The sequence below is a fragment of the Chiloscyllium punctatum genome, chromosome 10 (genome assembly GCF_047496795.1).
Source record: "Chiloscyllium punctatum isolate Juve2018m chromosome 10, sChiPun1.3, whole genome shotgun sequence".
Taxonomy (NCBI): domain Eukaryota; kingdom Metazoa; phylum Chordata; class Chondrichthyes; order Orectolobiformes; family Hemiscylliidae; genus Chiloscyllium; species Chiloscyllium punctatum.
In genome coordinates this window covers 122,685,099-122,698,223 of record NC_092748.1, presented here as the reverse complement: position 1 = coordinate 122,698,223, position 13,125 = coordinate 122,685,099, and the positions used below count along the sequence as shown (strand labels likewise).

The 13,125-nt window shown below is 41.3% G+C and overlaps 1 protein-coding gene across 1 annotated transcript in view; it reads right to left on the bottom strand.

Annotated features, from left to right (window-relative positions):
• retreg2 (reticulophagy regulator family member 2) overlaps nucleotides 1-13,125 on the bottom strand; it is an 89,148-nt gene that overhangs the window by 34,160 nt on the left and 41,863 nt on the right. Inside the window, exon 7 of the mRNA XM_072580069.1 lies at nucleotides 11,376-11,467. Within this exon, the coding sequence (XP_072436170.1) occupies nucleotides 11,376-11,467 (92 nt within the window). The remainder of the gene's footprint in view (nucleotides 1-11,375; nucleotides 11,468-13,125) is intronic.

The window sequence follows — 13,125 nt, the reverse complement described above, 5'->3', positions numbered from 1 at the left end:
CTGAAACCTGGCACCAGGAAGGCAACGCATCATCCTCAAATCCCGCCTGTTGCCGCAGAAACCTCTTTCAATCCCTCTCACTATGTAGTCCCCTGTTACCACGGCTCTGCATGAAGTCTGACTCCTCGGCTCTGCCTCCATGCCAATTTTAGATTGGCAGACCTGTCTGCCTCTCGGACTGGCAGTATCATCTGTCTCGACAGTTTCCAAGAGATTCAATCTGTTGACGAGAGGTACTTCCTCCGGGGTCTCTTGTACTTGAATCATCTCTTCCTTCCTCATCGTCATTTCCCTTCTGGTATGCTCAGTGTAATGACCTCGCTGAAGGTCCTGTCCAGAAAATTCTTGTTCTCTCGAATGAGCCTGAGGTAATCTCATCCTTGCTTCAGTGCTGCAACATGCTCCTTCAGAAGCTGAATGTGTACACACTTTCCCCAGCTATAGGAACCAGAGATACCATCAGTGATTCTGACCTCCCATATCATGCACGCAGCACACAATCAGCTTGGCAGTCATGACTTCACCCTCTTCAACTGTGTCATAATCTCCTCACTCAGCCTCTTTGCCAAAGACTCCTGAGCCAAAAACTCTTACTTTTCTCACCAGACACTTCCCTCGACCCCCTTTTGTTTTCTTGCCATTTTCTAACATGCTGTCACCATTTTCCCCTGAACCTATGTCTTTCAGGAATATATTAATAATCTCAAAAACTGCATTCATTGGGTTTATTATGGCATTTACTGACAAGCTGCACCATTGATTCTATGGCTATCACCTGAGGAACACAATTCTGGACAATGAATTCCAAAATATACTGTTACATGAAGCCAATCTTCTTGCACTTTCTGGATGTTGATGGGATCTTGGTCATTTTCAGATAATTCAGTGGCATGGACTGTGTAATTCCTCTCTTTCAACTGCTATCAGTATTTTCACAGCCTATTTAATCAGTTCTGCAACTGCATGTTCTAGGAAGCATAGTTGCATTGTTTGCCAAAAGGTTTGAACTTGGACAGGATATCTGTGACCCTCCAGTTCATTCTCGTGATGTCCACGTTTTTGCTGTTCCTGGACTCCTTCATTTACTTTCAGTATGCTGGCATTTTCAGCAATCAGGCATACACTGATAGTCTTCATCAGTGTTCCTGCTGTGCTTTCTGCTTTCTCTTGTCACTTTACTACTGTACATGCGCACAATGTTTTTTCTATTGGGTATTTCAAAACTTGTCCTCTTATCTCTGTGCTGGTTCCAATTCCAGCTTTGTTTGAATTTAGGTGTGCTTCTGCTTTAAGCTGCAAAGGGCCTTTTAAAGTTAATGAAGAAAACCCCATTCCCTCCTGCTATTTGAACTTATTTTGTGTTTTTGTACTGTGGGAGCTTCTGAACATCTGGTGTGTTTTTGAATTTAGCCTGCTATTTCTTGGTCTTGAAGCTGAATCATCACCTTTCTTTTTGCCTTCCTTTTAAAAGAGACAAGCACTGATGCCATCATGCACACTCTTGGGAAATCTACATACAACACTAATAAGGTATGTGGATTTTATTTACTTCAAGTTTTTTTTCAGTTTATTAAAACTATGACATAAAGTAGAGTTACCTCTACGCATACCCTAGGCCTAGGGTTCTGGGATTTGACAAGGTAGATGCAGAGAGCTAGTTTCCCCTTGTGGGAGAGTCTGGGATGAGGGGGTATAGTCTCAGAATAAGGTTTTGCACAATTAAGACAGATGAAGTGAAATTTCTTCTCATTGTTTAGTAAATCTGTGGAATTCTTTCCACAGAGGGCTGTTGAGGCTAGATTATAAAGTTCATTTAAGGCTGAGATAGATTCTAAACCAATTAAGGGAATCAAGTGTTATAGGGAAAAGGCAGGAAAGTGGCAGAGGGGATTATCAGATTAGGTACCTCCTCATTGAATGACAAAGCAGACTCAGCAAGCTGAATGGTTTACTTATGCTTGTAGGATTTATGGTGTTATGCAGAGTAGCGGTGGCCTATGGTCACGTGAGGACCAGCATTTCCTTTAATTTTCCGAGCAGCTGCATGAGCCTTAAAGGCCCACGTATGGCAGTGACTTCGGGAAACTGGAAGTCAATGAAACAGTTCTAACATCAATTGCCACACATAAACATGAGTGGCTGTGCATACAACTTTGAAGGAATGTTGGCCTGGAATGGTGTGTTCTTAAAGTCATTATTTTATTCTTTATTATTTCCTGGGATGAGGACATCACTGCCTGGGTCAGCACTGATTGTCCATCCCTAATTACCCAGAGGGCAGTTAAGAGTCAATCACATTGCTGTGGATCTGGAGTCACATATAGGCCACAGCAGGTAAAGATGGCAGTTTCCTTCCCGGAAGGACATTAGTGAAACACACGGGCTTTTCCAACAATCGACAATAGATTCACGGTCATTGTTAGACCCTTAATTCCAGATTTTTGTTGAGTTCAAATTTCACCATCTGCCGTGGTGGGATTTGAACGCTGCTTCCCCCAGAACATGATCTAGGTCTGTTGATTAAGAGTCCAGCAATAATACCATTAGGTTATCACTACCCCTAAATAATGTTTATAAAATGGTTACATAACAGCAAGCCATTCAGGTCAACAGCAGTTAGGAGTGGATAACTGTGATGAAGCTGCTCCTTAACAAGGTTATGCTGTCCTTGTTTTTTTTTAATATAAAAAGAGAGACCGTAAAAGAGACAAACTCTGAAAAGTCTGGGGTGCATGACTTTAGGGCCGATTTGATAATAGTTAACAGATACCACCTCAGACAGAAGACTTAAGTTTAAAAAAAATGTGCAATGAAAGGGGTCTGGCTGGTTCGCCTGGTTCAGATTTTCTGACTTGCTTTATTTTTTGAAGTACTAGGTGAAAGAAAAGCTGCTGGACTCAGAAACATTTCCAGACTGGTACTCATTCTCTGACTTCTATCCTGGAAGAACCTGTATTTGATTTTACCTTTTGCACCAAGGGGTGTTTATGGGGATTGTTGTAAGCATTTGGAACAGCATCATTAAATTGGGATGATCTGTTGGGTTTTCAGACAGGTTATGTTATTCAGTCTTGTGTTTTCTGGTGTGTGTGTTTCATTCAGTAATCTTGTAAATAAATGCAGTTTTGTTTAAAACAACGTGGTTTGACCAGCTGATTCTCTTCTGGAATATCCACTCATAACTGCTTAAAATAATTAGCAAAGCAAGGTCTGTGCTACCTTCTTGAAATGGTTTGAGGGGTCTGGCCTGGTCCATAACAGGTTGAGGGCTCTTTGCAGGATTTGTTCTGTGGTTCCAAATTGGGATCAAAGGCAGCAAAAGTGTTGGTGTCTTTTGTGTCTGGGTGTTAAGTTTGGTTGGTTTAAACAGAGCTTGGGATAGCAATGGCTCCAATAGTATTCTGGTGGTGGAAGAAATGACCTTGGGGGCTTTACAAAAAGGTAATTAAGGCCAAGCTGCTGGAATTAGTAGACAAGCGCAGGGTTGGAGCTTTCTCCTTCTATGAGAAAAGGAGAGATAAGTACACACAAAACACACACACTCAGACCCTCCCTCTCATACACCCCAGTCCAAGCTGGCATCTCCAAATCATCACATGAAAAGGGAAAGGTAGGGCTCAGTGAAAACCATAAGGTTAACTTACCACAGGGTAAAAGGGAAACCCTTCAAGGGGACAGAGAAGTTAAGAAGCTCCAGTGTTTTCACTGCAATAATCCACGTGAAATCAGAGTGTTGCTGGGTTAGGAGAAGCACTGGGAAGCCAGTTGTAGGAAAACAGTTGTAGGAAAGATGTGGAAGCTTTGGAGAGGGTGCAGAGAAGATTTACCAGGATGTTGCCTGGAATGGAGAATTGGTCGTACGAGGATAGGTTGAGAGTTCTCGGCCTTTTCTCATTGGAACGGCGAAGGATGAGGGGTGACTTGATAGAGGTTTATAAGATGATCAGAGGAATAGATAGAGTAGACAGTCAGAAACTTTTTCCCCGGGTACAACAGAGTGTTACAAGGGGACATAAATTTAAGGTGAAGGGTGGAAGGTATAGGGGAGATGTCAGGGGTGGGTTCTTTACCCAGAGAGTGGTGGGGGCATGGAATGCGCTGCCCGTGGGAGTGGTAGAGTCAGATTCATTGGCGACCTTTAAGCGGCATTTGGATAGGTACATGGATGGGTGCTTAATCTAGGATAGAAGTTCGGCACAACACCGTGGGCCGAAGGGCCTGTTCTGTGCTGTATTGTTCAATGTTCTAAAACAGGATAAGCCAATGAATTTGTTGGAGTGGTCACAGAGAGCACAGTGGAGGCAAGAAGGGTAATAGGGAAATCCCTAGCAATTACAGACCAGTCAGTCTTATGTCTGTGGTCAGCAAAGTTTTGGAAAGAATTCTGAGAGATAGGATTTGGCAAAGCATAAAGTGATTAAAAGGCAGTCAACATGGCTTTCTGAGGGGCAGGTATGCTTCACAAATCTTATTGAGTTCTTTGAGGAGGTGCCAAGACAGGTCGATGAAGGTCGAACAGTGGATGTGGCATATAAGGACTTCAGCAAGGCATTTGATAAAGGTACCCCATGGAAGGCACATTCATAAAGTCAGGAAGTATGGGATACAGGGAGATTTGGCTATCAGGATTCAGAATTGGTTGGCTGAGAGAAGGCAGAGAGTGATTGTAGATGGAAAGTATTCTGCCTGGAGGCCAGTGTTGAGTGGGTTCTTGGGCTGTGTTCTTGGGCCTCTGCTCTTTGTAGTTTTTATAAATGACTTTGATAAGGAGGTTGAGGGGTCAGTTAGTAAATTTGCAGATGACACAAGGTTGGAGGTGTCATCTATTGTATAGAGGGCTACTGCAGGCATGACACAGACAGGATGCAGAGCTGGGCTGAAATATGACAGATGAATTTAAACCTGGATAAATTTTGGAAAGTCGAACTCAAATGCTGAACATAGGATTAAAGACAAGATTCTTGGCATTGTAGAGGAACAGAGTACATAGATCCCTCAAAGTTGCCATCTAAGTGGACAGGGTTGTTAAGAAAGCATATGGTGTTTTGGCTTTCATTATCAGGGGGAATCGAGGTTTTGCTACAGCTCTACAAGTCCCTGGTGAGACCACACTTGGAATATTGTGTCCAGTTCTGGTCGCCCTACAATAGGAAAGATACAGAAGTTTGGGAGGGTGCAAAGAAGGTTTACCAGGATGCTGCCTGGACTGGAGGCCTTGCCTTATGAAGAAAGGTTGAATAAGCTCAGACTTTTCTCTCTGGAGAGGAGGAGGAAGAGAGGAGACCTGATCGAAGTGTACAAGATAATGAGTGGAATAGATAGAGTCAATAGCCAGAGACTTTTCCCCAGGGCAGGATTGACTGGTACGAGGGGTCACAGTTTGAAGATATTAGGAGGAAAGTATAAAGGAGACATCAAAGATATGTTCTTTATGCAGAGAGATGTGAATGCATGAAATGCGTTACCAGCTGTGGTGATGGAAGCAGAGTCATTGGGGACATTTAAGTGACGGATGGACATGCACATGGATAGCAGTGAGTTGAGGGGGGCATAGGTTAGGTTATTATATTTTACGTTAGGATTAATCCTCGACAACATTGTGGGCCAAAGGGCATATTTGTGCTGTATTTTTCCATGTTCTATGTTCTAAAGCTGCATCAGAACGTACAAGTTGGTCAGAGGTTGGTTAAGGATAAAGTGCCAGATTTTCTTAAACCATATACCTATAAAGGTAAAGTTTATTCGCATAGGCCAGGAGCAGCAGGTAAAGAGGTTACAGTATTAAAAGACACAGAATTTTCTCTGGCTATGATGCTTAAAGATGAGGAGGTATATACTTCTGAAGGGCTACTGCCAAAAAAAGGTACAGTAACAGGAATTCATGGTGAGACAAAAAGTGCTCAATTAGATAATGTGAGGTTAGAGTGTCCAGTGATGAGTGGTGAATTTGTGGTAGGAGAACTGGACAAACTCTCAGCTCCAGGGATACAATCTGTCCTTGATAATGACCTAACCACCCTGTAGCTCAACACTTCAACTCCCCCTCCCACTCCACCAAGGACATGCAGGTCCTTGGACTCCTCCATCGCCAGACCATAGCAACACGACGGTTGGAGGAAGAGCGCCTCATCTTCCGCCTAGGAACCCTCCAACCACAAGGGATGAACTCAGATTTCTCCAGTTTCCTCATTTCCCCTCCCCCCACCTTGTCTCAGTCAAATCCCTCGAACTCAGCACCGTCTTCCTAACCTGCAATCTTCTTCCTGACCTCTCCGCCCCCACCCCACTCCAGTCTATCACCCTCACCTTAACCTCCTTCCACCTATTGCATTTCCAACACCCCTCCCCCAAGTCCCTCCTCCCTACCTTTTATCTTAGCCTGCTGGACACACTTTCCTCATTCCTGAAGAAGGGCTTATGCCCGAAACGTCGATTCTCCTGTTCCTTGGATGCTGCCTGACCCGCTGTGCTTTTCCAGCAACACATTTTCAGCTCTGATCTCCAGCATCTGCAGTCCTCACTTTCTCCTTGCTAATGATATCCCTGATTCACCAGGAGTGCTGCCTACTGTGGCTAAAAAGCCAATGGGAACTCAGGCAACTGAAGTATTGCAGGACACATATACTGGGACTTTTCCTGATTGTGGTAACAAGATCATAAAGTCACCAGCTGAAACAGGAGAGATCAGAGTACAGATAAAGTTGAAGTAGAATTAGCAGAAACCCTGTTTGATCAGATGGTTGGCACAAACAAACAGATAGATGGCAATGCAAGCATCTTTAGCTCAGATAAATTAACTGAGTTACAGCAGAAAAATCAAAACTTAAAGCAATTATACCAAAAGGCATACACAGAAAAGGAATCCAAAGGTATCTCTGAATGTTATAATCTTAAAAATGATGCCTTACTGAGGAAATGGAGACCACCACATATTCAGGCAGATAAGAAATGGGCAGAAGTTCATCAATCATATTGTCAGCGGGGTACAGAAAGGTGGTGTTGTGAGTGGCGCATTAACTACCACTTGGGGGTCATTTAGGAGTGAGAAAAATTCCAGCTAAAATGCAACATTTTTACTGGTCTGGACTGCACAACGATAAATTTAATTTTGCCAGACGTGTCATGCATGTCATGGACGATGCTGCCTGAACTGCTGTGCTCTTCCAGCACCACTAATCCGGAATCTGGTTTCCAGCATCTGCAGTCATTGTTTTTACCATGTATTGGAAGACCACAGGCAGTAATAAAACCTACACCTTTAATACTTATATCTGCATTTCAGGAACTATTTACAAGAGTCTTAATTGATTTTGTTTGAGACAGGGGACCTACACAAAGTGGGAATCAGTTTTTGTTATCAATAATGGATATGTCGACTAGATTTTCAGAAGCCATTCCATTACGCAATATCACAGCTAAAAGGATTGTAGAGGAATTACTCAAATTTTTCATTAGATATGAGCTACCTACACTACAGAGACACAATCAGATCAAGGTTCAAACTTCACATCAAAATTATTAAAGGAAGTTGTGGATAGTTTAGGAATAAAACAATTCAAATCTACTGTGTACCATCCAGAATAGCAGGGAGCGTGAAAAAGGTAGTATCAGACATTAAAGACCATGTTGAGGGCTTATAGTCAAGACTATCCAGATAACAGGGATATGGGAATTCAGTTTGTGCTTTTTTGTGATCAGAGATATACCTAATGAATTGACCAAATTCAGTCCATTTGAATTAGTTTTTGGGCATGAAGTGAGAGGACCATTAAAATTGAGAAATTAGAAAGTCAGAATTCAGAGAGCACATTTTGGGACTATGTGGCAAATTTTAGGGAATGACTAAATAGAGCTGGAAAGTTGGTTAGACAGCATTTAAAAGTATTACAGCATACAATGAAACAGGAAAAGGACAAAAAAAAATCAAAAATTCACAATTTTGCTATCAAGAATAAGGTATCAGTGTTACTTCCATTGATAAGTGAACCTTTAAAAGCAAGGTTTAGTGGACCTTATCAAATAGAGTGGAAATTGAGTGAGGTGAACTACTTGATAGGGACTCCAGACAGGGAAGGAAAGAAAGAGGAAAAGGTGCTAATGATAACAGCACAGAAGGAAGGAGGATTCTGAATTGGACATTCCTCAAATCAAATTGGGCAATGACGGATAAATTACTGAGTTATCATCCAGAGAAAAATCAAAATGACCTAAAAGAGTTATTACTATCACATGGGGAGATAAGTGGAAATAAGCTGGGAAGACGACACAGTGGTAAGCACTGTTGCATCACAGCGCCAGAGAGCCGGGTTCAATTCCAGCCTCAGGCGACTGACTGTGTGGAGTTTGCACATTCTCCCCGTGTCTGCCTGGGTTTCCTCCGGGTGCTCCGGTTTCCGCCCACAGTCCAAAAATGTGCAGGTCAGGTGAACTGGCCATGGGAAATTGCCCCTAGTGTTAGGTGATGGAGTAAATGTAGGGGAATGGGTCTGGGTGGGTTGTGCTTCGGCAGGTCAGTGTGGACTTGTTGGGCCGAAGGGCCTGATTCCACACTAAGTAATCTAATTTAATCATGCATGATGTAGATGTTGTTCCAATTAAGCAACATCCTTATAGGCATAACCCTCTAAAGTTGGCACAGGTTCAAAAGGAGATTGAACACATACTCCAAGATGACATAATTGAAGTGAGTTACAATGACTGGAGCTCACCCATAGGAATGGTGCCAAAACCAGAAGGTACCCAATGGTTATCTGTAGTCTATCGCAAAGTCAATGCAGTTACAAAGACTGATGCATATTTGATTCCGTGATTGGAAGACTGTGTTAAGAAGGTGAGATAAGCAACTTATATTTCTAAGTTGGACTTGTTCAGAGGATACTGGACAGAAAAAGCAAAGGCAATTTTCAGCTTTCATAAAGCAGAATGGACTGTATCAGTTTAAAGTCATGCCATTTGGGCATGGAAAATGCACCAGCCACATTTCAGAGACTAAGCAATAATTCATTACCAGATTACCTAACTGTGTCAGATAACTAGATGACCTGGTGATTTTTAGTCACATGTGGAAGGAGTATTTATAACATTGATCAGACTTGTTTGATTGACTTCAGAAGGCAGGTTTGGTGGTAAACCTGGCTAAAAGTGAATTTGCCAAAGCCCAAGTCACCTTCCTGGGCCATGTTACCAGACACAGGCAAATGGCCAAATGGAATGCAAAAACAAAGATAAATGGGGAGTAAACCATACCTGAGATTGAGTGGATTTTATTGAAAATTTGTGCCGAATGTAAGCAGCGTGGATGCTCCCCTCACTTAATTGCTAAAGAAAGGCAAGCGGTTTCAGTGGACAGCGGACTGTCAGAAGACATGTGACAGCGTGAAAGCTGTGTTAATCACCACCCTGATATTAGCCATACAGTTACACAAAGCCACTCAAGGTGGCTGTCGATGCAAGTGATGTGGGTGTGCTTTTGCAAGATGACAACAAGATAATAGAAAGTCCTATTGGATATTTCTCCAGGAAGTTGAACATTCATCAGCAGAAATGTTCGACGGTTGAGAGGGAGACTTTGAGCTTGGTGTTGGCATTATAACGTTTCGGTGTTTATTTTTACCAGTAACGTATCTGAGACAATCACACACACTGATCGTAACCCATTGAAGCTTGTGGAGAAATCTACAGACAAAAATGCCAGATTGTTCAAATGGAGCTTTTTGTTACAGCCATTCAATCTGAAAATTGTGCATGTGGCAGGACAAGAAAATGTGATTTGCTGACACATTATCGAGACTCGAATGAAAAATGGAGGTGTTCAATAACTGGAGCACAACACATTGAAATGAAACATAGTTGTGCATGTTTGCATGATTATTGTCATTGTCATGTATATGTGCATTTTAGAGAACTAACAGTTTTTTTTAAGGGATTTTAAAATGAAGCCATCTGTGGATATTGATGGTTCATTTTTCTTTTAAGGGGGAAGGCGTGATGAAGCTGCTCCTTTAAGTTATGCTGTGCTTGTTTTTTTTTAATATAAAAAAAGAGAGGTTGTAAATGACAGGCTCCGAAAAGTCTGGGGTGTAGGATTTTAGGGCTAAGTTGATAATAGCTAATAAATACTGTCTCAGACAGAGGCTTTCAAGTTTTTAAAAAAACAAAATGTGCAATAAAGGGGTGTGGCCAGTTCTCCCAACTCAGCTTTTCTCTGGCTTGGTTTTTTTTTAAAAAAGTAGTGATGAGAAAAAGCTGCTGGACCCACAGGTGGTGGTCCAGGCTGGTACTCTCGCTCTCTGATTTCTATTCTGTAAGAACCGGTGTTTGATTTTACTTTTTGTGCCAAGGGGTATTTATGGGGATTGTTGCAAGTATTTGGAACAGCACCATTAAGTTGGGAAGACCCTCTTGGAGCTTTTGAGTAGGTTAAGTTATCCAGTTTTCTGATATTTGTGTTTCATTCAGTAATCTTGTAAATAAATTCTGTTGTGTTTAAAACTAAGTGATTTGACCAGCTGATTATCTCCTGAAATATCCACTGTACACGTACTTAAAATAAAGTTGCAGAGGGGTGTTGAAGTAGATGTGCACAGAATTGAAAGTCAGCTTTGTGATCATGTTTAACTTCCAATGCAGTGTTACTTTTTTTAAAAAAGAAACACATCTTTGACTCTGACCTCTGAAGCCTGACCACAATTTGCAAATTTATCAAAACTGAGTATGTGTTTATAACGGAGTTTCATTCTATTTGGCTGCTACTGAAATGGATCAACATAGAAATAGATCATTTGTCCCAGAAGATTCAACATCACTGTCTGTGCTCCATCTGAAACTATTTTCACTCCCTTCAGCTAACACCAAAGCATTCCTCAATTCATTTCTCCATTTGTTGATATCTAGCTCTCTTTCAATATATCTTTACTATTCACCTCACCCATCCCTTTGGTAGCAAACTCTAGAATCTCAATGTCTTGCGAATTGAAGTTTCTCCTCCATCCCTATTGGTTTTAATGACTATTACCCCACCAACCTAGTTTTGATCTGCCAAATAAGTGGAAATATCATCTCTATTTCTACACAATATTCCATAATCTTGAAGGCCTCAATCAGGTCACTGCTCAGCTGGCCTGTTAGTGGGGAAAAGTCCTTGACTGTTTAATCTTTCCTGATGGGTATAGATTTGCTATAGTTCTAGTCCCAAGTACATCTTTCTTGCACATTCTCCACAGCCTTCAAATCTTTGTTATAATATGGAGATGAGAACGCTTGTAAAGTTTAAGTGACACAGATACAATGCAGAACAGGACTCCAGAAATGAGCAGTATTAATTATCAAGAGGCAAATTAAAGTAACCGGCAAGTCAAATGCATCCAATCCAGTACCTTTGAATTAAAGCAGGAGAGCTCAGCTTCACTCTCACTCTCAGTTTCTGCTGTCGGTTCATCACAGCTCTCCGATTTCACTATTGCTTTCTCTGAAAAACAAACTATGAAGTTCAAACAAACAAACAAACAATCTCCAAGAAATGTAATCTATTTGGACTGAGATTGAAAACAAAATGAAAGGGATTAGTCAAATAAGCATAGATACAGATCAAAAACTGCAAAAGAGGTGGAGAAAGAAATACATAACTATATAAAATGAATAAAGAACATGGAATAACAATGGGATATAACCAAGCCCAATGAAACTGACAAAGTGGTAATGAAAAGCATAAGGGAATGAAGCTGTTACACTTCCAATAGGACTCTTTTCTTACTAGCTTTTGCTCAAAAGTGGAAGACAAAGCAGGAAATTATAGGTCAGTTACCTTATAATCTCTCAATGGCAAATTATTGGAATCCATTTTTAAAGAGGCAGTAGCAAGACATGAAGAAAATCATGAAATTCAGAGGCAACATTGCTTTGTGATAGTGAAATTACGTACAACAAATTTAATATTTGATGTAACAAACATCAAACTGGAATCAATAGATGCAGCATATTTGAAGTTCCCAAAGGCATTCAATAGCCTGTCATGCGAAACAATACTGTACAAGCCAATAGCTTCAGCTGGGGTGATATATTAGCACGGATAGGCAAGTGGCTAACAAATGAGAGGCAGTCAGGATAAGTGGGTCATTTTCAGGTTGACAAACTACAACTAGTGGAGTATCACAGGAATCAGTGCTGCAGCCTTGACTATTTACAACATATTAACAATTTGGATGAAGGGACAGACTTCATTGGAGTTAAAGTTAATGATACAAAAGGTAATTGAGAAAGCATGATGGGAGGAGGATGAACAATCTGTAAAGGAATGTAGCTATGTTAGGCAAGTGGGCATAAAGTTGAAGATGGAGTAGAAAGGTTATCCACTTTAGTACATAGAATTAAAAAGTAGAATATTTTTAAATGGAGACACATTGCAAATACTGAGGAATTGGTGTCCTCACACATGAATCACAAAAAGTGAGCATGTAGGTGCAAGTTATGAGGGACCGCAATTTTACTGCAAGGAGGAAAGAATTATAAAAGATAGTGGAGTCTTTTTACAAGTGTACAGGGCACTGATGACACTGGTTGGGCAGATGTTTAGATGAATGAGAGGAATGGTATGATCTCAGTTGATGTTATTACTGGATGGGGTGGCACAGTGGCTAGCACTGCTACATCACAGTGTTAGAGGCGTGGGTTTGATTCCAGTCTCTGGCAACGGTCTGTGCCAAATTTGCACATTCTCTCCACGTCTCCATGAGTTTCCGCCGGATGGTCCGGTTCCCTCCTACGGTCTAAAGGTGTACAGGTTAGGTGGATTGGCCACACTAAATTGCCCAGAGGTGTGCAGATTTACTCATGGGAAATGCAGGCATAGGGCAGAGGGGTGGGTCTGGGTGTGATGCTCTTTGGAGGGTCAATATGGACTCAATGGGCCAAATGGCCTGCTACCACACTGTAGGTATTCTATGATAAGTCAGATACCAGTCTGAAATCAGGCTTGATAGATTTCATTTTGGTTTTCATGAGGTGATCTTTCACAGAAATAAACATGTAATGGGGCAGAATCACTTTTAATAATAAAACATAAGTTTATTATGCAAAAAATAAGATAAAATAGAAAAATCCAGACTTTTACATATAACTCAAATTTAA